Genomic DNA, 25,527 nt, shown 5'->3' on the forward strand with positions numbered 1-25,527 from the left:
ATCAGACTCTGACCACGGACAAATTTTGGGTAGAAATAAATTGGGTCCAAAAAATGAGGTTTTTCCCACTGTATTTTGTAGTGCAACTAGAAATTCCAGATTATTTGGTATCATTGTAGAACTACATCTGTCTACCTTTCTATAATACCACTCACTTTAGTGCATCATGCATGACCATGCTACAGAGCTCGGCAGTAGGCTACTACCTCCTGCCACGTTAACTCGTCGCTAGGGGTTAATGTGTTAACTGGAGATACACTCATGAATTAAACTCATTTGAGTTTTCCTGTTCAATAAATACCTCTGTATGGTCAGTTTTCTTTGTGGTTTTAGAACAAAAACTTATGGATAGTTTTAGATTTATGAATATTTATTTTCAAAGTTTTAAGTGATATGAAATTACCTATATCTGATATACTGTAGCTAAATTGTCCAACTCAAAGAAATGTCCTGTTCATAATAGGTCAATGACAACTGTACCTAAAAAATGTGTTAGATAAGATGTGCCCGATGCTGCCCTACCCTCTGGTACCTAAACAGACTAATACTGTTTTTTAGAACTGAAGATCATCTATCTGCAAAGATCCATGTTAGGCTGCATAGCTTGATACTGCCTTTGAGTATTTCACTTTGGTAAATGTTGACATCAGGTATCCCTGATTTTGTCCATTAAAAAAACATCCCTGACTTTTATCATTTAAAAAAAATTCATATTTCACATTTGTAAATGCTGACATCAGACAAACCTGATTTTGTCAATCTAGCATGGTCAAATTATGGAAATATTACTATTTATCATGAATGGTTGTCAATTTTCCATGGTCAGATTAAGGAATTGTTACTATTAATCATGAATGGATGTCAATTTTGCATGGTCAGATTAAGGAAATATTACTATTTATCATAAATGGTTGTCATTTTCCATGGCCAGATTAAGGAAATTTTACTATTTATTATGAATGGTTGTCAAGTCTGCATGGTCAGATTAAAGAAATTTTACTATTTATCATGAATGGCTGTCAATTTTCCATGGTCAGATAAAGGAAATGTTACTATTAATCATGAATGGCTGTCAATTTTGCAGGGTAAGATTAAGGAAATTTTACTATTTGTCATAAATGGCTGTCAAATTTCCATGGTCAGATTAAGGAAATATTACTATTTATCATGAATGACTGTCAATTTTCCATGGTCAGATTAAGGAAATTTTACTATTTATCATGAATGGCTGTCAATTTTTGATGGTTAGATTACTAAAATGTTACTATTTATCATGAATGGCTGTCAATTTTCTATGGTCTGATTATGGAAATGTTACTATTTATCAGGATTGGCTGTGAATTTTGCATGGTCAGATTAAGAAAATGTTATTATTTACCACGACTGGCTGTGAATTTTGCAGGGTCAGATTAAGAAAATGTTATTATTTACCATGACTGGCTGTGAATTTTGCAGGGTCAGATTAAGGAAATGCTATTATTTAAAATGGCTGTAATTTTGCATGGTCAGATAGTGTATTGATAATTTAAACTTGACAATAGATTAGATTTTGTAAATTCACAGATCAAACACTTTCAATGAGGTCACTTTCATGGACTTTTCAAAAGATAAAAGATTATCCTGCATGGGGGCAATAATGAAGTCAAAATTACATTTTTTATTCTGAAAATGTAACGTTTTCAGGATGCATGCATGTAAAAAAAAAATCTCAGCTGCATTACATGCATACTTCCAAGCAACAACTGAATATTATCACAAGACTATGACCCAAATAACAATTGAACACTATCACAAGTCTATGACCCAAATAACAATTGAACACTATCACAAGACTATGACATACATAACAACTGAACACTATCACAAGTCTATCACCCAAATAAGAATTGAACACTATCACAAGTCTATGACATAAATAACAATTGAACAATATCACAACACTATGACATACATAACAACTGAACAATATCACAAGACTATGACATAGATAACAATTAAACATTATCACAAGACTATGACATAAATAACAATTGAACAATATCACAAGACTATGACATACCTAACAACTGAACACTATCACAAGACTATGACATACATAACAACTGAACACTATCACAAGACTATGACATACATAACAACTGAACACTATCACAAGACTATGACATACATAACAACTGAACACTATCACAAGACTATGACATACCTAACAACTGAACACTATCACAAGACTATGACATACATAACAACTGAACACTATCACAAGACTATCACCCAAATAAGAATTGAACACTATCACAAGTCTATGACCCAAATAAGAATTGAACTATATCACAAGTCTATAACCCAAATAACAACTGAACACTATCACAAGTTTATGACCCAAATAAGAATTGAACACTATCACAAGACTATGACACAAATAACAACTGAACACTATCACAAGACTATGACACATATAACAACTGAACACTATCACAAGACTACGACACAAATAACAATAAAACGCTAAACAAGATTATAACACAAATAACAACTGAAAACTATCACAAGTCTATGACCCAAATAAGAATTGAACACTATCACAAGACTATGACACAAATAACAACTGAACACTATCACAAGACTACGACACAAATAACAATTAAACACTATACAAGACTATAACACAAATAATTAAACACTATCACAAAAATATAACACAAATAACAATTGAAAACTATCACAAGTCTACGATCCAAATAAGAATTGAACACTTTCACAAGACGACACAAATAACAACTGAACACTATACAAGACTATAACACAAATAACAAACACTATCACAAGACTATGACACAAATAACAATTGAACACTATCAAAAAACTGACACAAATAAAAACTGAACACTAACACATTAGTATGACACAAATAACAATTGAACACTATGACAAGAGTATGACACAAATAACAATTGAACACTCACAAGACTATGACACAAACAACAATTGAACACTATCACAAGACTATGACACAAACAACAATTGAACACTATGACAAGACTATGACACAAATAACAATTGAACACTATGACAAGACTATGACACAAACAACACTTGAACACTAGCACAAGACTATGACACGAATAACAATTGAACACTATCACAAGACTGACACAAATAAAAACTGAACACTAACACATTAGTATGACACAAATAACAACTGAACACTATGACAAGACTATGACACAAACAACAATTGAACACTAGCACAAGACTATGACATAAATAATAATTGAACACTATCACAAGACTATGACCCAAATAACAACTGAACACTATTACAAGTCATTGACCCAAATAAGAACTGAACACTATCTCAAGACTATGACCCAAATAAAAAAATGAACAGTATCACAAATACCTAAGCCAACAAACAATTAAACACTATCACAAGACTATGACCCAAATAACTGAACACTACCACAAGAATATGACCTAAATATAAGATGAATTTTTTGTACTGCTTATAACATACACTAATCAAGTTTCTTGACTATATAGACAATACTGTATGCCTATAAAATAAAGTCTTAAACATATACTACTGTACTAACATCTGCTAACAGTGAGAACAACAGCATAAGCTGTACAGGACTACATGGACATTTTGACAATTGCATAATACTGGTTTATCTGACTAGAAAATACTTTAAGGAAAGCAGCCTATGATTATAAACAAGTACAAACAAGGAGTTGTGCCAATGCCAGAGAGAAAAGATATTAAGTCCACTCATTTGAAGTGACTTCCGAACAATGCATGAAAATAAATACACATTAATTATTAATATTAATGCCTTCATCTGACAAACCTATTCTCTCAATGCAACTGAATGATGGGACATTGTTGGGAAGAGAACTATATTCCAAGTAACACTTCTGACAAACAAATCTTGATATACTATATCAAAATCTTTAGTACTTCAATAAATCTTTCTTAACTTAATGGTTCTGCATGAGACTATGTAGTCCCATGTCAAATTATATTTTCCTACAACTATGATGGACCTCCACAACAAAAGTTGTACAAGATACTTTCAAATAAATTATAGTAATTAGCTAATCCTAACAGAACATCATGTAATACACTTTACAGTATTAAATGTTAAAAAACAAAGATGATAACTCTAGGTATTTCTTGTAACCAGTTTTATTTCTGAATATAAACTTTTAGAAACCCTTTAAAGGTGAAAGTGCAGTGCATATGCCAGAATACAAGAACCCCAAACATAACAATCAGAATGTAGTCTAACTTTATACTGACACCAGTAATCATGATAATGTAGAATACTTGTGTACAAAGTCTCCTACTTCGTTGTTAAGCATTCCAAAATTGATGTAAATAAGTGAAAACATGGCTGGCAGTCTCAAACTATACATTTCTGAAGCCAAACTCAAAGCTGCAGCATTATATGCAAAGAGTACTTGGATGTAAGCATTGGTGTTAGAAAGTCAGAAGGGGTGAGCGTTAAACAAATCTAATAAGAAAACTCCATAACTGAGCTGAACAAACTCGTGTGGCCACCAGATGAGAGACTTGGCATGATTGGTCGGAGGGGCTCGACTTGATCGTCAGCACCCTACAAGGATAAAAGGCGCTTAGTCACTAAAATCTCTGTATTAGCTATAATAGCTCCAAAGATGAGCATATGAAGGCCAATTGCATGATGGATGTAATATGTAGCCAAGACATATGACAGGAAGGAAAGAAGAGACAACAATTATATGGACATGCTTTTATAAATGCATGTTCACAAATAATTTAATTTAAAAAACTCACTGAGAAGACAAGTCAATATTGACAAAGAATTGCATTTAAATTGATTCAATACAAGTTTTTCCTCCTGGTGCAGATGAATTGCAATGTTTCAGCCAGGTTTGAGAAAAAAGGGGTCAACTTTGAAAAAGTGGGCCAGTGATGTTATCATAATTGGTCCACCTCATAATAAAATGAGACATAATTTATCAATTCTATTTTCCTTACTAACTGCATGAAAAACCAAATAAATCTGCTCCTTTAAATAAAGATTCTCCTATCTGGTGTCTCCAACCCTAATACAGCAGCACAGAAGCAAACGTCTTCAATTTTATGTCCCTCTCACAGAAGTCATTAGTCCACAATTTTATGCCCCTCTAGCAGTAGTTTACAGTATTTTATGCCCCTCTAGCAGTAGTCATCATCATTTTACACCCCTCTAGCAGTAATCATCATTTTATAATCGACTAACAGTAGTCATCAGTATTTAATGCCCCTCTAGCAAAAGTCATCAGTATTTTTTGCCCCACTAACAGTAGTCATCATCATTTTATGTCACACTAACAGCAGTCATCATCATTTTATGCTCCACTAACAGATGTCATCAGTATTTTATTCCCCTCTATCATCAGTCATCAGTATTTGCAAAGTTAAGATCTGAAACAATTTCTTTCAGATGTGTGAATGTTTTTCCTCATTGGTTCCATTATTTTAGATTCCAATTCTTTGCTGAAAGTTGTTACTTTTTAAAAAAACTTCTTGTGTGTGCTTGACTTTTGTCTTGCTTTTGTTTGATGGCTTTTGTCTTTGCTCTTGTGTCATTGACTTTTGTGTTTGATGTTTGTGTCTCTGACAGTTTGACTTTTGGCTTTTGCATGTTTGACTTTTGTCTTGGCTTTTGTGTGTTTAAGTTTCTGTCTTGGTTTTTGTGTGTTTGACTTTTGTCTTAGCTTTTGTGTTTTTGAGTTTAGTCTTGACTTGAGTGTTTGAGCTTTGTCTTGACTTGTGTGTTTGAGTTTAGTCTTGGCTTTTGTATGTTTGAGCTTAGTCTTGACTTGTGTCTTTGAGTTTAGTCTCAATGTTTGTGTGTTTGAGTTTAGTCTTGACTTTTGTGTGCTTGAGTTTTGACTTGACTTTTGTGTTTGAGTTTAGTCTTGACTTGTGTGTTTGAGTTTTGTCTTGACTTTTCTGTGTTTGAGTTTTGTCTTGACTTTTGTGTGTTTGAGTTTAGTCTTGACTTGAGTGTGTTTGTGTTTTGTCTTGACTTGTGTTTGAGTTTAGTCTTGACTTGTGTGATTGAGATTTGTCTTGACTTGTGTGTTTGAGTTTTGTCTTGACTTTTGTGTTTTTGAGTTTTGTCTTGACTTTTGTGTGTTTGAGTTTTGTTTTGACTTTTGTGTGTTTGAGTTTTGTCTTGACTTGTATGTATGAGTTTTGTCTATTAACAATTTAGTAGCATGCTGAACGTATTCTCAGCAAGAGACATTATGCAATATACTGACCACATGATTAATTCTTGATGATTCCAAGTATGACTATCTAATGGATTTGCAGAAGGGCAGTAAAACAAATACGACAAACAACTAATCCAAATGTAAAATATGGATTTGGTTCATTTTCATGAAAACGACCTTTGAGCAATTAGGCCATGTAATGATTGGCTGGATTGGGATTTTTTAATTTAGCTTCAAAAAATATCCAGTCACATTGCTATAATGTCTGCAGTGTGGCACTTTATAGTGAGTCTAGCACTCGGTCATCATGCTGCAGACATGTAGTATCATATCCCACCCAGTCACATTATCCTGAAACCAGGTTGACTAGACCTAACACTAACCTCTTAATGCTGGCACCAAGCAACGCAGATGCTTGTACCATTTTTGTCAATCTTTCGTATGACTTGGGCAGATTCAAATCTGCAACCTCCTTCATCCAAGGTGGATGCTATAATCACTTAGGCCAATGGAGGAATCCTAATGATTGGCTAGCACCAAGGGTATAAAAAAATGGACCTTGTTTATTTTTACTGCATCGCTACTGGCACATTTAATCTTCTTGTTTGTGGCACATGGTATCTATTGTGGACAAATCCGGCAATGATGCATCCTGGCTGAAATATCGGAGTCTGATTATTCATGCCAAATAATAAGCTACTCAGTACTTCTGCAGCAATTCATACACAACAGGCAGAAAATTACTGTTTTATGTATGTTATATAATACCAGGGCTTGGAAGATACAAGTTGCATTAATCTCAGTTTTTAAGTGATCTTTGGAATGTGATTCAACCATTTCAACATCAAATGTAGCCATCTTATGCTGCAGGTCAGGGAAGACTTTTTTTAGTACTAGTGGGTTTTATGACTGTTCTGAATGCAATACAGTTGTGAACTTGAAATATATTAATTGAACACAGATCCCCATCATTGTACCTTATACAAAATTTAATCCAGGTGCAACAGACAGATGTATGGATAGAAGGACAAGGACGGGACTGTACATATTGTTGTGGTGAAGCATAAGACAAATACCACATTTCTTTGTGTGTAAAGAATGCCCCACTGCAAATAGTGTAATCAAACCAGCTGTACGTTATACAAATGCAAGATCTGGAACCAGTCTGTTTGTAACAGGGAGCATGTTGTACACAGGTAAATGCACTCACAATTAAGTAATTAAGTGGCATTGCTCCCAGCTAATGTATGGCTTGTCACTGATTCTAGAAAGGCATATAACAATGAAATGTTTTGGAAAAGTCTTAAGTAAGTATATATATAACAATTTCTTCCTTTTAATTGCTGTGTGTTGAAACCATCTCTGATATTCTTCAGTAGCAGTAAGCTTTTCAAATTAGCTGCTGAACAGGACACAGTATGCATTACAGCTTGACACTATTTTCATTCAGGATGAGCAGACATCATTACAAGTCTTTTAGTGACAACACTATGTCAATAAAACCATTCATTCAGGATGAGCAGACATCATTAGAAGTCTTTTGGTGACAACACTATGTCAATAAAACCATTCATTCAGGATGAGCAGACATCATTAGACATCTTTTGGTGACAACACTATGTCAATAAAACCATTCATTCAGGAGGTGCAGCAGCAACAAGATTTTCACAATGGCCATCATGGCAGACATTTTCATTGATGACCAACCAGGTATCATAGGAAGTCTTTGGGTGAAACAAAGTTTTCTGATGTATTTTAGAGGAATTCATATCCCAGATGAGCCCCCAATTTTCTAGCATGACTCTATGGTCTTAAATAAAGTAATAGAATAGAATGAAAATGAACAAGTTTTGAAATATTCAACAAATAATTTATTTCCCAAAAGCACAAAGTGAAAATTAAAAAAATTAAATAAATAAATGCAAAATAAATGCCAAATAATTCTAGAATTTCTAACACAAGTAATAATGATTAAAGTTATGAATAAACTTTTGCAGTATTCCAAAATAAATGCTGTAAGTGTTGATGTGCCTGTATCATATTAAAATGTGCACAGTTTATTGTTGAATCACAATAATACAATTCAAGAATATGTCCTTATTTGAATTTCACAATAAATCCAAGTTTCTACTTCCAGAAAATGTTAATTCTGAGCACATTGTATTTCCAAAGAAGAATAACTTGAATTCAATATTTTGAATAAATAAATTCCATCCCAAATGAAATACTGGACACTGCAATAATAAAACTGATTCTGCTCAGATTTTACAGCCTGCATGAATAATTTCTAGAAAATGAGATTATTTAGTCCTCTACTTGACTACAGGTCACAATTAGCATTTTCTAAATAAAGAAACTATTACCTAATGGAAAATTTTAATTTGGAAGGTTCCAAATGTTTACAAGATAAAATCTTAGTTATAACTGGAAGGTCAGTTACTAAAATTATACTATAAAATGTGATTAAGAACTGGTAGACCCAGCATTTCGTGGGGAATTTCCCATGCTGTGGACTCAGATTGAGATAAACATGTTGCTTACAAAACCGAATCAATGATTCAGGTCAATTAGAAAGTGAACAGGATTTTGGACAAGGTGAAGTCCAAAATGCAATTATCTATTGCATATAATGAATAAAAAGACCAACAAACATGCAAATTAAATATACATAACAGCATATATGACTTTTTGCATGAAACGGTAGCATTGGGGATTTAAAGCCAACTAAAGATCCTAAGAAGTCTCGTGATGAAAGTCCATGTAGATATGACCTTCCATTCTGGATGTCTAGCAATAACAAGATTTTCAAGACAGCTGCCATATTGGAAATCAGATTGGCACCATTTTCATTTATGACTAACCAGACACCAATGATGTCATTTGGTGGAAGCACAATATCGATATGACCACTCATCTAGTAGTTATAACAAGATTTCAAGATGGCCTCTGTGGTGGCCATACTGGAGTTCAGATGTATACTATTTTCATTCAGAACCTATAATACTGATAAGAAGTCTTCTGGTGAAAACCATATGTCAATATGACTTTCATGAGTAGCAGTAATAAGAGTTTCAAGATAGCCATGGCGGTGGCCATATTGGACATCAGATCAGCGCCATTTTCATTTAGAACCAACTAGACATCATAAAAGTCTTTCGTTGAAAACCCCATGTTGATATGAATTTACATTCAGGAGAAGTGTTTCAAGATGGCTGTGTCATTTTTATAGTGGATGTGAGATCAGCCCCATTTTATTTAATGACCATTCTGACATCATAAAGTCTTTTTAGTGAAAACATCATGTTAATTTGACCATTTATTGAGGAATAATTATAAAATGATTTTCATTATTGCCCCTGTGGTGGCAGCACCATTTTAATTTTGAACCAGAATGTTCAAGGGATGAATGTTTGTGTAAAATTTCATTTCAATTCTCCAAGTAGTTTAGGAGTAGCGAATTTCTCTCACTGATGGTAGTACTACATATGATGGACAAGATGACAACCCGTAAGCTCTCCTGGTCACCTTTAAAGCTAACAATCAGTTGCAAGCAAAGGAAACTTTCATTAAAAGCAGCCATATCAATACAACGATCCTGATTTAGAAACTCAAAGCTATCCATGTCAATACAATGATCCTGATTTAGCAACTAAGCTATCCATGCCAATACAATGATTGAGATTTAGAAACTGAGCTATCTATGTCAATACAATGATCCAGATTTAGCAATTGAGCAATCCATTTCAATACAAGGATCCGGATTTAGTAACTGAGCTATCCATGTCAATACAATCATCCAGATTTAGTAACTCAGCTATCCATGTAAATAAAATGATCCAGATTTAGCAACTAAGCTATCCATGCAAATACAATGATCCAGATTTAGCAACTAAGCTATCCATGCAAATACAATGATCCAGATTTAGCAACTAAGCTATCCATGTCAATACAATGATCCAGATTTAGCAACTGAGCTATCCATGTCAATACAATGATCCAGATTTAGCAACTCAAAGCTATCCATGTCAATACAATGATCCAGATTTAGCAACTCAAAGCCATCCATATCAATACAATGATGCAGAGTTAGCAAGTCAAAGCTATCCATGTCAATACAATGATCCAGATTTAGCAATCGAACTATCCATGTCAATACAATGATCCAGATTTAGAAACTCAAAGCTATCCATGTCAATACAATGATCCAGATTTAGCAACTGAGCTATCTATGTCAATACAATGATCCAGATTTAGCAACTGAGCTATCCATGTCAATACAAAGATCCAGATTTAGCAACTGAGCTATCCATGTCAATACAAAGATACAGATTTAGCAACTGAGCTATCCATGTCAATACAAAGATCCAGATTTAGCAACTGAGCTATCCATGTCAATACAAAGATCCAGATTTAGCAACTGAGCTATCCATGTCAATACAGTGATGCAGATTTAGTAACTGAGCTATCCATGTCAATACAATGATGCAGATTTAGCAACTGAGCTATCCATGTCAATACAAAGATCCAGATTTAGCAACTGAGTTATCCATGTCAATACAAAGATCCAGATTTAGCAACTGAGCTATCCATGTCAATACAATGATCCAGATTCAGTAACTGAGCTATCCATTTCAATACAAAGATCCAGATTTAGAAACTGAGCTATTCATGTCAATACAATGATCTAGATTTAGCAACTGAGCTATCCAATCAGAAATACATTCTCTGGAAGACACAGGCTTATTTACCAATTCTGATCAAATCAGAAATACAGTCTCTTGAAGATACAGGCTTATTTACCAATTCTGATCAAATCAGAAATAGTCTCTTGAAGATACAGGCTTATTTACCAATTCTGATCAAATCAGAAATAGTCTCTTGAAGATACAGGCTTATTTACCAATTCTGATCAAATCAGAAATAGTCTCTTGAAGACACAGGCTTATTTACTAATTCTGATCAAATCAGAAATAGTCTCTTGAAGACACAGGCTTATTTACTAATTCTGATCAAATCAGAAATACAGTCTCTTGAAGACACAGGCTTATTTACCAATTCTGATCAAATCAGAAATATAGTCTCTGGAAGACACAGGCTTATTTACCAATTCTGATCAAATCAGAAATATAGTCTCTTGAAGACACAGGCTTATTTACCAATTCTGATCAAATCAGAAATATAGTCTCTGGAAGACACAGGCTTATTTACCAATTCTGATCAAATCAGAAATATAGTCTCTTGAAGACACAGGCTTATTTACTAATTCTGATCAAATCAGAAATAGTCTCTTGAAGACACAGGCTTATTTACCAATTCTGATCAAATCAGAAATATAGTCTCTTGAAGATACAGGCTTATTTACCAATTCTGATCAAATCAGAAATATAGTCTCTTGAAGACACAGGCTTATTTACCAATTCTGATCAAATCAGAAATACAGTCTCTTGAAGATACAGGCTTATTTACCAATTCTGTTCAAATCAGAAATAGTCTCTTGAAGATACAGGCTTATTTACCAATTCTGATCAAATCAGAAATAGTCTCTTGAAGACACAGGCTTATTTACTAATTCTGATCAAATCAGAAATACAGTCTCTTGAAGACACAGGCTTATTTACCAATTCTGATCAAATCAGAAATAGTCTCTTAAAGACACAGGCTTATTTACCAATTCTGATCAAATCAGAAATATAGTCTCTGGAAGACACAGGCTTATTTACCAATTCTGATCAAATCAGAAATATAGTCTCTTGAAGACACAGGCTTATTTACCAATTCTGATCAAATCAGAAATATAGTCTCTTGAAGACACAGACTTATTTACCAATTCTGATCAAATCAGAAATATAGTCTCTTGAAGACACAGGCTTATTTACCAATTCTGATCAAATCAGAAATATAGTCTCTTGAAGACACAGGCTTATTTACTAATTCTGATCAAATCAGAAATAGTCTCTTGAAGACACAGGCTTATTTACCAATTCTGATCAAATCAGAAATATAGTCTCTGGAAGACACAGGCTTATTTACCAATTCTGATCAAATCAGAAATACAGTCTCTTGAAGATACAGGCTTATTTACCAATTCTGATCAAATCAGAAATAGTCTCTTGAAGATACAGGCTTATTTACCAATTCTGATCAAATCAGAAATATAGTCTCTTGAAGACACAGGCTTATTTACTAATTCTGATCAAATCAGAAATACAGTCTCTTGAAGACAGGCTTATTTACCAATTCTGATCAAATCAGAAATATAGTCTCTGGAAGACACAGGCTTATTTACCAATTCTGATCAAATCAGAAATATAGTCTCTTGAAGACACAGGCTTATTTACCAATTCTGATCAAATCAGAAATATAGTCTCTTGAAGACACAGGCTTATTTACCAATTCTGATCAAATCAGAAATATAGTCTCTTGAAGACACAGGCTTATTTACCAATTCTGATCAAATCAGAAATATAGTCTCTTGAAGACACAGGCTTATTTACCAATTCTGATCAAATCAGAAATAGTCTCTTGAAGACACAGGCTTATTTACTAATTCTGATCAAATCAGAAATAGTCTCTTGAAGACACAGGCTTATTTACCAATTCTGATCAAATCAGAAATATAGTCTCTTGAAGACACAGGCTTATTTACCAATTCTGATCAAATCAGAAATACAGTCTCTTGAAGACACAGGCTTATTTACCAATTCTGATCAAATCAGAAATATAGTCTCTTGAAGACACAGGCTTATTTACCAATTCTGATCAAATCAGAAATAGTCTCTTGAAGACACAGGCTTATTTACCAATTCTGATCAAATCAGAAATATAGTCTCTTGAAGACACAGGCTTATTTACTAATTCTGATCAAATCAGAAATACAGTCTCTTGAAGACACAGGCTTATTTACCAATTCTGATCAAATCAGAAATAGTCTCTTAAAGACACAGGCTTATTTACCAATTCTGATCAAATCAGAAATAGTCTCTTGAAGACACAGGCTTATTTACAAATTCTGATCAAATCAGAAATAGTCTCTTGAAGACACATGCTTATTTACCAATTCTGATCAGATCATAAATAGTCTCTGGAAGACACAGGCTTATTTACTAATTCTGATCAAATCAGAAATACAGTCTCTTGAAGACACAGGCTTATTTACCAGTTCTGATCAAATCAGAAATAGTCTCTTGAAGATACAGGTTTACTTACCAATTCTGATCAAATCAGAAATACAGTCTCTTGAATGTTAACAAGCTCAGACAATCAGATCCAAAATCCCTGCACTCACACTCATGGAACTTGCTCATGCCCTAATTCAAGTGTGATCTTAATAACACAAGAATTCATTCAAAATCTTTTCATAACTGAATAAGAAATATGGTCTCCACAGTGATAAAAGCTCAGTTATTTCAATCCATGGATCTCACTAATTACTGAAATCATCCAGGATCTTGATGATAGAAGGATATATTTCATATCTATCAAAAGTGGCATCCAGAGTGGTAACAAGCACAGCCAATCAGAAGCAAGCTCAAATAATTAATATGCATGGATCTCACACATTATCAAACTCATCCAAGATTGAAAAGGAGAAAACAAACATGGCATCCAGGCAGTAACAAGTTTAGCCAACCTGATATGAAGATCACTTTGTTACTGTCATTACTAAACTCATCTAAGATCTAGTTGATACACATTGCAAGTCAGATCCAAATCAGATAAGGCTGTAACATGTGTAAAGGGCTTAGTTTAGTTTACCACCATTAAAAGTTGACAAAATTTGTAAATGTAGCATTAGTTTAGTTTACCACCATTAAAAGTTGATAAAATCTGTAAATATGGCATTACTAGAAAAGATGAAAAATGCTGACAGGAATTGGTTGTATCACACAGTACACAACATTACACGTCAGGTTGATTCACCGATAATGCACCTAAAATTTATTTAAACTACAAAATTTAGCTTTGAAATATACATTTCTTAACAGAACCTTTGATGAGTAACATATTTAAGAAAGACCATTTCAAGATTTGTAAGTAACTGCATAGTTTCTAAGTCATTATAGATCCAAAATAAGCATCTCTTGTGCATTTCCAGGCAGTACAGCTGGTTACATCATGTACATGCAAGTAACCAATTTTTCCTAGTAAAATGTTTCTTCAAGAATACTTTCCCAGTCATAATACCTTAGAACTACTACTACCTCACAAATCCCACCTTCCCATATACTACCATATTTGCCAGCCTATAAGACGATACTTTTTGACCAGAAAATCTTATCTTCATCTTATACTCTGAATTGACTTATATTTGGATTATGTCAGCTGAATCGCTTTATCATATTTTTCGTACGGAAAATAATTCTCCATTAGTATGAAAATCAATGTGTAAAAAATATTTCCTTTTGGTGAAGAGATTGTGTATGAAAAAATATAGGATTCCACATTGAGCATTTTCAACAATTACATGATCATTAGTATAAAAAATTAAAATAGATCAGATGAATTTGCACTAATGCAGCATGCACCAGTAATGTATGCCTTCTGTAATATACGTTGTTTAAATCTGAGTACATATATGTACATTAGAATTTACAAGTTAGAAAATGAATAACCATGACAAAGACATATTCCATCACAATTTTCTTCTTGCACCTAATGATCAAATAAAATGCATGCCCCATTGAGAGAGAGAGAGAGAGAGAGAGAGATAGAGACAGACAGACATGTCTTCACATTTGTAAATTTGTATTTACTTACCTGATGACTCATCTTACTCATGTACAAGTGCAGTACTATATTCCATTATCAATTAATACCACTAAGTAAGCAATTCCTCGTAGTTTTTGTTGCAATTTCCATTATTATAAGAATCACATGGCTTTGTAGTGGTATTTACGTGCTAATTAAATAGGCTACAGCTGTATTCAGTCATTCCAAGCTAACACCTGTCTGAAGTCAAGATTTGGCAGAACAGATCAGATTAGCAAGGATAATAATAGGGAAATGAGACTACTCATGGATATTATAAATACTGTACCATATAGTTAAAGGAAATGCCAGGTGGTTACTATTGTAAATTTCTCAGCCAGTGACATTTTTGAACATGCAGACAGAACCAACAGCAATTTAAAGTACATCTAGCATAAGCAAAGACCAAAAACAATTGCCACCTAAGTACTGGAAGAGTACATGCACTTTAAATAAAATCTTATTTGTTGTGAATGGAGAGGTTGTTATACTTGCAAAGAAAATTTTAGACAGCATGTAAAATGGTCATTCTCTGGATTTAACCTAATGGAGACCATACCGGTAAAATTATTGTGAATACTTAAACCCTGAAGAAGTATGGTATGTGTTTTCTCATTGTTTACATTTACTGTTTCATTTATTTATGTTTTCTCTCTTTGACAAAAGCTTCACCAACATGGAGGCAATAAGGTCAACAACAAAAAAATGCTGAAGAGCTAAATACACACACTCTCACTCTCTCTCTTATATCAGACCATATTTTATTTTTGATCACGAGGTGTAAGAAGAAAAATGTGATGGAACACATATGTATCCTTATCTCTGTATCTCACACACACACCCCAAAAAAGTGGGAGAAAGCAATTTAGCATCAATATTGCAATTTCCCTATTGCTGGTAATCTGAAATAGCATCCAGTGATACTTTAATATTTATGAAACCGGAAGTTATTATAATTTGATTCCACACAGCATTGCGAGTTTTATCCTATCTGTAACTCAATAAATTTTCGGGTCAGCATCATTATATGTAGCTAAAAGTACATAATACATTTAAAATACTTTGTTGTTGTTGTTGTTGTTGTTGGGTTTAATGCCATTTTTCAGCCCAAGATAGGCCATACATGGCGGCCAGTATAATTGGTGGAGGAAGAACCCTGGAAAACCCCAGGAAGAACCACCGACCCACGATATAAGCTACTGGCAGGCTTTATCATGAAACAACGTTAGCTGAGCCTGAGACTTGAACTCACACAGACAGAGATGAGATGGCAGTGATCCATAATGGAGAGTGCTTTAAACCACTCAGGGCCCCAAAAAATACTTTGTGTGGAACAAATTAGGTACTTTTAGTTCATTTAATGATCCTGACTGGAAAGGTTAGTTACGGATAGGCTAAAATTTGTGATGCTGTGTGGAATGAAGTGAAAAACACATCTGAGGTATTGATCTGGCCTAGTCTTGCATTCAGCATCAACTTGTATATGGATGAAGGATTGAAAATTTAGCAAATATGCTGATTCAACATATTCCGCATCGAGTTAAAGCCGGCAATTATGGTACCTTTAGCAAAAAGGGAGTTAAAAGTTGTCTACCAACTAGATGGCAGTCAGGCAGTGTCCCTTTAGGTATAAGAACTGCGCAAAACTCATGAACCTGTCAGCTACTACTGGTATGGAAGGATGCTCTCTATGGATATAACTGCAGGATGGCTTTGAGGGTGTATGCATGTTATGATTGGATAAGTTTTCTTAAAGAAACATTTTACAAGGAAAAAGTGGCTTCTTCCTTAAATAAGCTAACCAATCATAATACCTTAGAAGAATAGGTAAGAGCTGGAGGAAGGTTCATCTCCTTACTGAGAGATATCATCTCCAGCCCCCGTAAGGTATGAGAAGCAGCTTCTAGAAAACCAGACTGGAGGGGACTTCATCTGTTGGGGTGCGGCGTGAAATAGGGAAAATGTTTCTCCATCAAATCCAGTGGAAGTCATGAAGCTGTATCTTAAGAAGCTGTTAATCAACCTGGAAGGGTGACCTGTTCAGCTGCGGATATAGGTCACACCAGATTGAATTGGACCCTTTGGGATAACTGATATCCGAAATAAAAGCTAGAGAATGTGGGCTCCAGTCTCCATCCCACAGTTTGAATTATGTCGTCTAGGGAACAGTTCCAGCTGAATGTTATGATGGTGGCGTCGAAATGCAAAATAGGTTCCTTTGAGGTGGGGTTATTTCTTGATATGCAGGGCGAATATCCCACTTAATAGGATGAGATAGTCTGTGTCGATGTATCCTCCTGTTCTTGAGGTAAAAACAGGCATGATATCCCTTGATGCAGCAGCTCGGTTCTATTAAGGTACCACTTCAAAGCCTAAACTAGGTCTTGTAGGTGGTCTTGAGCTGATGTGTCCAGACTTGACAGAGGTTTCATGACGAAAGTCTGGTTACCCGTGGGAGGAATGCAGTTCTTGGTGATGTAAGGGGATGCCATCACGAGTAAGACTGACCTGTCTTGTTGGAACTACATGTAATTCGGGTCTGCTGATAGGACATGTATTTGCTAATGCCATAAGGAAGCAGGTCTTGTATGAAAGGTGTGTCAGAAATGCCTTTGAGAGTGGATTAAGAGGTGTTGTGTGCAGCCAGGTTAATACACAAGATAGGTTCAGCTTTGGGCACAGTACAACCATTTTTTGGCTGTGGATACTCCAAGAAGGAGAGAAGGTCAGATAAGTCATGATTTTATCTCATGTCCTCTCTTCCACAGTGATGAAAAGTGTCAGCAATTGTGGAGTTGTAACCTTTTATTATACTCAGTAAGAACTTTCTCTCTTTGAAGAGTCAGAGGAAGTTAGCTATTTACATTATAGGTGCCTGGAGAGGTATCATGTGTTCATTTGTGCACCACTAGGTGAAAATGTGTTATTTACCTTCGTATGTTTACAGAGCAAAAAGGCCTTCTTGCTAAAGTGATTCTCTCTATGACTGGTTGTGAGAATTGTTTATTTCTGTGGGCCTTTTTAATATGATTCAGATATGCAGGTTCAAATTTTCTAAGGCATTTCTATTGTAAGATTGATGAGGTCACTGATCCATGACTTCTGTCATCTGTGAAGTGCAATGAGGGTAAGGCAACACTCAGATTCTCTTGCTTTCTGTATCACTTTGGAAAAAGACCATTCCAATCTACTGACAGAGGATCACCTGCCCAGCTTTTGAGTCCAGGACTGAGATTCAAAAGGTTGGAAGTTTGGTATTCCACCTTGTCATAAACAGGTCCACTAATGATCAGTCCCACTGGGTATATCTATGAGTAAAAACCATGGGATGAAGCGACCATTCTGTCTGTGTTAGTTGACTGTTCCAGGGCAAAGACTCGCCACTGTTGAAAGTCCCACACCTGGATAGAATGATCTGGGGACTTGTTTCCTCCTTTTGTTTGAGATAAGTCATCACTGTAAAGTTATTAGAGAGAAAGAGAACTCCCTTGCCATTAGAATATTCCTGCCACCAGTGAAAGGCTTTCACAATGGCCATCATCTCCAAAATATTATTCTGCAGTGTCATTCCTGGGGAGACCATGCATCGCTGGCTTCCCAAAATGATGGCAGTAGGTGGGCTTCCTAGCCTTCCATACATGTATTAGTACAGAATGTAATCTTGGACAGATGCACTTGCAGAGGTATACCCACTGTGAGCCAAGTTAGGATGATCCAATTCTGAGTTTAATTGTGTGAAGATGGGGTGAGATTGGTCCCCTGGGCAAACTTTTGGCCTCCATTGCAGTGTATCCCCCAGGGGTGTAAAAGTGAGGGTAAAAAAAAAACTTGGTGTCATAACTGGGGGTCAAATAAAAAATGTGGGGGTCAAAAATATACTGACAAATTTTCATCCCACTTGTACTTTTTCAGCTTGAAATAGGATACTGCAAGTTGCACAACATACTCTCTCTCTCTTTAAACATACAAATAAACCAACATGCACAATTAACAAACAAATGCATTGTCCATTCAAAGAATAATTTTATTAGTTCATTTTTCTTTTAAAATCATACTTTTAACAGTCTCCTTATAATCTTTTTGAAGCAATATTATAGACTAACATATTACATACAAGCCAATACAAAAAGCCTAATAAATCTTTTTAATCGAATGGCAGTCAATTTACTGCCTGTCATAAAATGTGTACTATCATCGGTTTCATGGTACTTCGTCCTAGAACAAATTCATCCAAAATTCAAGGAGGCTAATGATTCATCTTGTTTCTAATAAGTTACACTTGAACTTTAAGGTCTTTCTTTTACTGCAGCAAAGTTAAAAACAAACAAAATCTGTAATGACCCCCTGACTGTGTAATCCAAATAAACGTATTTGTCTCGGAAAGTTTACTGATTTCTTTGTTGTGAAAGAATGTCTTGGGTTATAATGTGTTCTCCAGATATCTTGTGGCGAACAAGGGCAGATTTGTTAAAATTCTTAAACCCTGTCACAAAAGGATTATTCACTTTTGCAGTCTTCACAATCACGCTATCAGAAGTCACACCGGTAATCCTAATGGATGTGCCATATTCCAGTCAAGGGAATTATTTTCTCCATTCTTCATTAAAGTTAGAGCCATAGTTAATCTTTTGTGTTCTGCTTCTTTCACTTTCTTCGCTAATGATTTTTAGTGCGAGTTGTTTTAATCTGGAGATCACTTTCTAGTGCAACAAACATTGAGGTTAAACATCAAGATGACATCTTGCTGAGCTCAATGGATATCGCGTAAGAGCTTGCGAGATTAGGGGAAGCTACTCCGTCATAACATTGCCTATGCTAGTCTGGTTCCTATTTTGTATGTTCCCTGCGTTCCACTCCGCTATATGAATAGAGAAGCCCAACACAGGGAGTAGACAAAGCGGGGAACCAGTCAATGCCTATGCTCAAAGTATACACGATGCCATGCCACCTTTCGTCCAATGCATTGGATATTAACTAAATCCTGATCGCATTATGCGAATCCCTTGTGGCATTATGTGAATCCCTTGTGTCAAAAAAACGCACGGAAACAAGATGTGTGCATCAATTTTCTCCAGCGTGTGTCCCTGACGCACAAATGTAAGTAAAGGGAAACACTGCTCCATTGGGACAGAAGAATCATTTGCATGGGAACATAAAAAGGCGACCTAGGACAATAATGTCCACTGCCACATTGAGCAAGCCTAGTAGACGAAGGAATTCCTGTGCAGGTAGAAGTTTCCTCAGAAGTAAAGAAGAAAATGTGGCTTGGATTTTCAATGCCTGATCCTGTGGGAGACGAACTATGTGTATTGAACTCCATACCTAGGTGAACAAATTGTTGAGATGGTAATAGGTTAGATTTTTTTCCTTGCTGATGAAAAGCCTAGATTGGTAAGCATTGTAAAAAGGGTTATCATGTCATGTTTAGATATAGCTCACCTGATGTTTCTGCAGAATGTCGTCCACGTAATTTGATGTTGCTACCATAGAAATTATTCGGACATGTGCCATTACTTGATTCATCATATGAGTGAAAACCTAGCACTGATGTTGAGTCCCAATGGAAGTGTCCTGAACTGGTATACGATGTAGGAGAATCATAGGAATGTCCAGAAAACCTTGTGAATAAAGGTATGTGTCTTTTAAGTCCATACTGATGGTGATGCCACCCTATTGGATGGCATTTAAAATGTGCTGTGGTGTTTCCACTGAGAACCAAGGGGCATGAATGAGTTTATTGAGGTAATTTAGGTCAAAGATTGGAGGCAGAGTGACAATCTGGGATAAAACCCCCGAGAAATGGAACAAATTATAGGACCCTCCTGGTGCTCTGTACGCTTTTGCTTGCGATAACTGTGACTTTTGCTGGGTGAAGCTTTGACAGGATGGTTTACAGAGGTTTGTTTCATATGTGTGGCCCTTGGATCTTACTGTTGATTTCCTGTACTACCCCTGTATTGATGCCGTGGTTATGGGAGAAGCAAATTGGTCTCCTCAGTGGCCAGCTTGTGGGCTTCTTCAATCTGGCCATTAAACAAAAGGTTAGAGGACAAAGGCTGCACTCTTAGCTTGGCCTTATGGTGGTCCTACAGGAAAGTGCAGGCAGAGAGCACAGAGTCATGTACTGGCAATCATAAATTATAGCTGCAGTTATGAAATTAGCCAAAGTATGTTGAGTGGCTCTGTTCAGTACTCAGGCCATTCTTGAGACCAACTCCAATGCATGCCCTCAGGTATTCAGAGTGGGAGAAGATAAGCTATGTTCTGCCTGTTTGAAGGCAGCCATAGACACAAAGGTAATATTGAAGCCATGGCAACAATAGTGCACCCTGTCAACTGTCATCAAAGGCCATCTGATCCATTTTCTTCAGGACTTATTCAGGCCTTTTTCAAAACAATACCAGTTGAGATCAATATCACATGGAAACCTTCTACCACCAAAACTATGAACAGAACAATTTAAAAAGAGCTTCCAATACTCTGGATCAGTTATGTGGAGCAAGCTTCCACTACATGTAAAATCTGCTGAAAATATTAGATTATTTAAGAAAATATATCATGAGCATGTATGTGTTTCTAATAGATAATGGAATTTAGTATTTTAATACTAAACATGTTAAAATACGCAGTAATTATTGCTACCTTAATATAATGTGCATTGTTATACTCTCCTTAAGAGGGCCTCAAGGGAGAATAGTCCTTGACTAATGAGTCACCCTCTATAAATAAAGCATTATTATTATTATCCATATGTATGGAGTGTGGCTTTGTCATCCCCAAAGCGGCGATATCACTTTTGACTGCTTGTCACAGAATAAGGCAAGAACTAACTTGGTTTTGCCTTAGAACGATTTGACCATTTTTCATTGTACATGTGTACAACGTTTTCTAGGGTGAATAATTGTTTTTCCAGGTAAGCGACTGTACTAGCATGTATCTCGTCGCAAATTACTTGCGGCGAGAGACACTAATAGCACGGTATATACTGGTATTTTACCCTGACTATTACTCACTCCCCTATGGATTTAAGGTAGATTCCATTTCTAAGCCACACTGGTCATTTTTGATCTTGTCAAGGAGTGAACGTTATCCATAGTGTTCTCCAGCCATAGGGGTAAGTGTATATTTCATATTTTATTTGATATGTGAAGCTTATTCAGGTTTTAATGTCATATCATGTAATGATGCATTTACTACTATGCAGACTTGATAGGTTGTGAACATTGAATTACAAGTTGCTATTAGAGTTTAATTTATTAGCATATATCTAAAGATTTGTCAGAACCCATTATTATGACCAGTTTGGTTTTATTGTAGCTGTTCAGGGCTGTTTAGAGCTGACTGAATATGTGTAGGGCTGATGGTAGCTGTTTAGGGCTGACTGTAGCTGTGTAGGGCTGACTAGCTGTTTAGTGCTGCATGCTGTCTATACGTATGTGTATACGTGTCTGTACATGTGGTGGAGCCACGACTGTAGATGTAACCAATACATGGGTCCTGTATGCTGTCTGTACGTATGTACATGTGGTAGATCCATGAAGGGTATGAGCGGCCGATAAAAGTGTGGGCCAACCCAAGGATTCGGTGAAACTGTGCGGTTCATCAGTTTATGAATCATACAACTGTACAAGTGTCAAGAGGCATATGTTTGTTCCAAATGATGTTTCAATTGAGTAAATTTTCAATTACATGAAATTATTTTGAATCTTATTTGTATTATAGGAGATTCTGTGAAATCTCACTTACATTGCATAAAATAGGAGATTATGAATCTCACTTACAGTGCATAATATTATTTGAAACATATTTGAATTCCTTGAGAGTATTTGAATCTTAATCGTATTCCATACGTGATAGTATGTGAATCTCTTATATGGCATAATATTATTTACAACATATTTGAGATTATTCGAATCTCACTTTCCATACCTAAGATTACATTAATCATATTTTCGTTTTTCAATTTGTGAATGTTTGTGTAGAGCGACTGGATCAATCGCATGTTGAGAGCGTGAGAGAATCATTGTATTTATAATATATATACATTTTTATTAATTCATTTTATAAATTTCCATCGTCCATCACATTGTGTTTGCGTTGTTCATTTAAACCAAAACCCACTCGGTTACAATTATGTTACACTGCTGGTGTTCCAAAAGAAATACTGTGTGGCCAAGGTGGAACCACTGATGAACTGATGATGAAGGCAGGTCAATGTCTGTAACTCGCCCAGACTATGGAAGTAATTGAAGCTGGACTTCAATTTTATCATAAGATCAAGAGATGCTGGAGCTCTGGTCCAGGTTGTTGAATGAGTAGGAACAGGAGGGCAAAACTCCAGGGCTCAAAATTGGAAAACGTCCTCCACTGAGGCTCGAAAGGATGAATCTTCCTGTAACATTAGATAGTCTAGAACTGATGACATCACTTGCGAACAAGCAAATTCTTCTTGAGGCATGAGACATAGCTGGCACTCACTAAACTTGTAAAATGCCCTGAATTAGAAACCGTGACTTTGAGACAGTCACTGATTAAATCTCTTCTTGTGACAGAGTGTAGACAGGTTGTAAAGTGACATCTGTTTAAAGATGAGGAGCTAATCTTGACATTGTGCTAAATGAGTGTCTTGAGGCAGTAAGCTGGTCCGTGTCTGCAAAAGTCAGGTTCAATGTACTAGAAGCCAGGCTGTTAGCGATTAAGCATATAATATTGTTGGTTTGGCCCTTTGTGATCCCTAGTACTTGACCTAGGTTGGTTGCAACAGAAATAGGCCATACGTGTTGGGGGATATCATCAAAATCATCAGGTTACGGGATGTCTGATCCAAGTAACAAGTCTGTATGTCTGCTGAGTGTGACGGAACATAAGCCGTTTGTTTAGCTCTGTCTCTCATTGTTATGCAATAGGAATAGAGTCAAACCACGAGGGCGCTAAGTAGAGGGAGTCCCGTGGTGGTGACTTGGGTGCCAGGGCTGTTTCAAGCATGTCAATGTCTGACATTTTGTTGCTGAATGATTTGAGTTGACTTGTGTCCCTTGTCCACCAGAAATTCTCATACTGAGGAAATGTCAGCATGCAGACTGGTGACATATTTGTCCTTAGCTGTGCATTTCTGCACTTTGCCCTAAGTTCTAATCTGTAAGAGACTGCTCCAGTTGCCTAGTGGTTAGAGCGTCCGCCTTGGATGCGGGAGGTCATGGGTTCGATCCCCGGCTGAGTCATACAAAAGACTTGCAAAAATGGTACTAACAGCTGCCGCACTTGGCGCTCAGCATTAAGAGGTTAGTGTTAGGACTGATCAGCCTGGTGTCAGGATAATGTGACTGGGTGGGACATCATGCTACATGTCTGCGGCATGATGCCCCAATGCTAGGCATCACTATAAACTGCCACACTGCAGACATCGTAGCGACATGACTGAAAAATTGTTAAAGCGACATTAAAAATCCAAATCACACACACTAATCTGTAAGACAACTAGAGCAAAACATATGAAACTGTAGCCCTGCAACTGTCTTTAGAATGCAATGTCAGTACAGAGCTAAATCTTAAAAAGTTAAACCAAAAATTTATAATAGACAGTCTAATAAAGTAATGAAGCATATAGGTAAAAAATATAATGACAATACCACCTGTATGGAGAAGTATATAAACCTGTGGGCCTGCACATGTGTTATTAGAATACAGAGTGGGTGCAGAGCAATACATATTTAACCCTTTACCTTACAGAGTGTATGGATTTTAAGGCAGTTGATATACATGTAACAAAGCTACACAGTGCAATGCACTATAGACAGAACATCTCCTACATATTTGACCACATACACATAGGCCTGCCATAGACAGAACATCTCCTACATATTTGACCACATACACATAGGCCTGCCATAGACAGAACATCTCCTACATATTTGTCCACATACACATAGGCCTGCCATATACAGAACATCTCCTACATATTCGACCACATACACATAGGCCTGCCATAGACAGAACATCTCCTACATATTTGACCACATACACATAGGCCTGCCGTAGACAGAACATCTCCTACATATTTGACCACATACACATAGGCCTGCCATAGACAGAACATCTCCTACTCATCTGACCACATACACATAGGCCGGCCATAGACAGAACATCTCCTACATATTTGACCACATATACATAGGCCTGCCATAGACAGAACATCTCCTACATATTTGACCACATACACATAGGCCTGCCATAGACAGAGCATCTCCTGCACATCTGACCACATACACATAGGCCTGCCATAAACAGAACATCTACACATCTGACCACATACACATAGGCCTGCCTGTTAACTGTTACAGCAGTGTAATATATGCTACATTCAACATGAATTTGAACCATTTTACAATTCTGGGACACATGTCTTATGTATAGAAAGATTTAAGACCAAAATCTAATCATTACAGGTGTATAATTATTTTTCACCAAAGCATTGTTTTATGTTCTTTAAAAGAGAACTCGTTCACCATCATGCCAGAGAAGCTGTGTAACCAA

At 36.0% G+C, this 25,527-nt stretch overlaps 1 protein-coding gene across 2 annotated transcripts in view; it reads right to left on the bottom strand.

The window, feature by feature from the left end:
* The window catches only part of LOC149787282 (NEDD8-activating enzyme E1 regulatory subunit-like), a 176,003-nt gene that overhangs the window by 26,465 nt on the left and 124,011 nt on the right, over window positions 1-25,527 (bottom strand). The window contains exon 15 of one of the 2 annotated variants that reach the window (XM_089977815.1): window positions 4,536-4,616. The exons of the other annotated variant lie outside the window; for it this stretch is intronic. Coding sequence (XP_089833941.1) covers window positions 4,536-4,616 — 81 coding nt within the window. The remainder of the gene's footprint in view (window positions 1-4,535; window positions 4,617-25,527) is intronic. 2 annotated transcript variants of the gene reach the window in all.

Source organism: Sinohyriopsis cumingii, chromosome 12 (assembly GCF_028554795.1).
Source record: "Sinohyriopsis cumingii isolate HCF-2022 chromosome 12, ASM2855479v2, whole genome shotgun sequence".
Classification (NCBI taxonomy): domain Eukaryota; kingdom Metazoa; phylum Mollusca; class Bivalvia; order Unionida; family Unionidae; genus Sinohyriopsis; species Sinohyriopsis cumingii.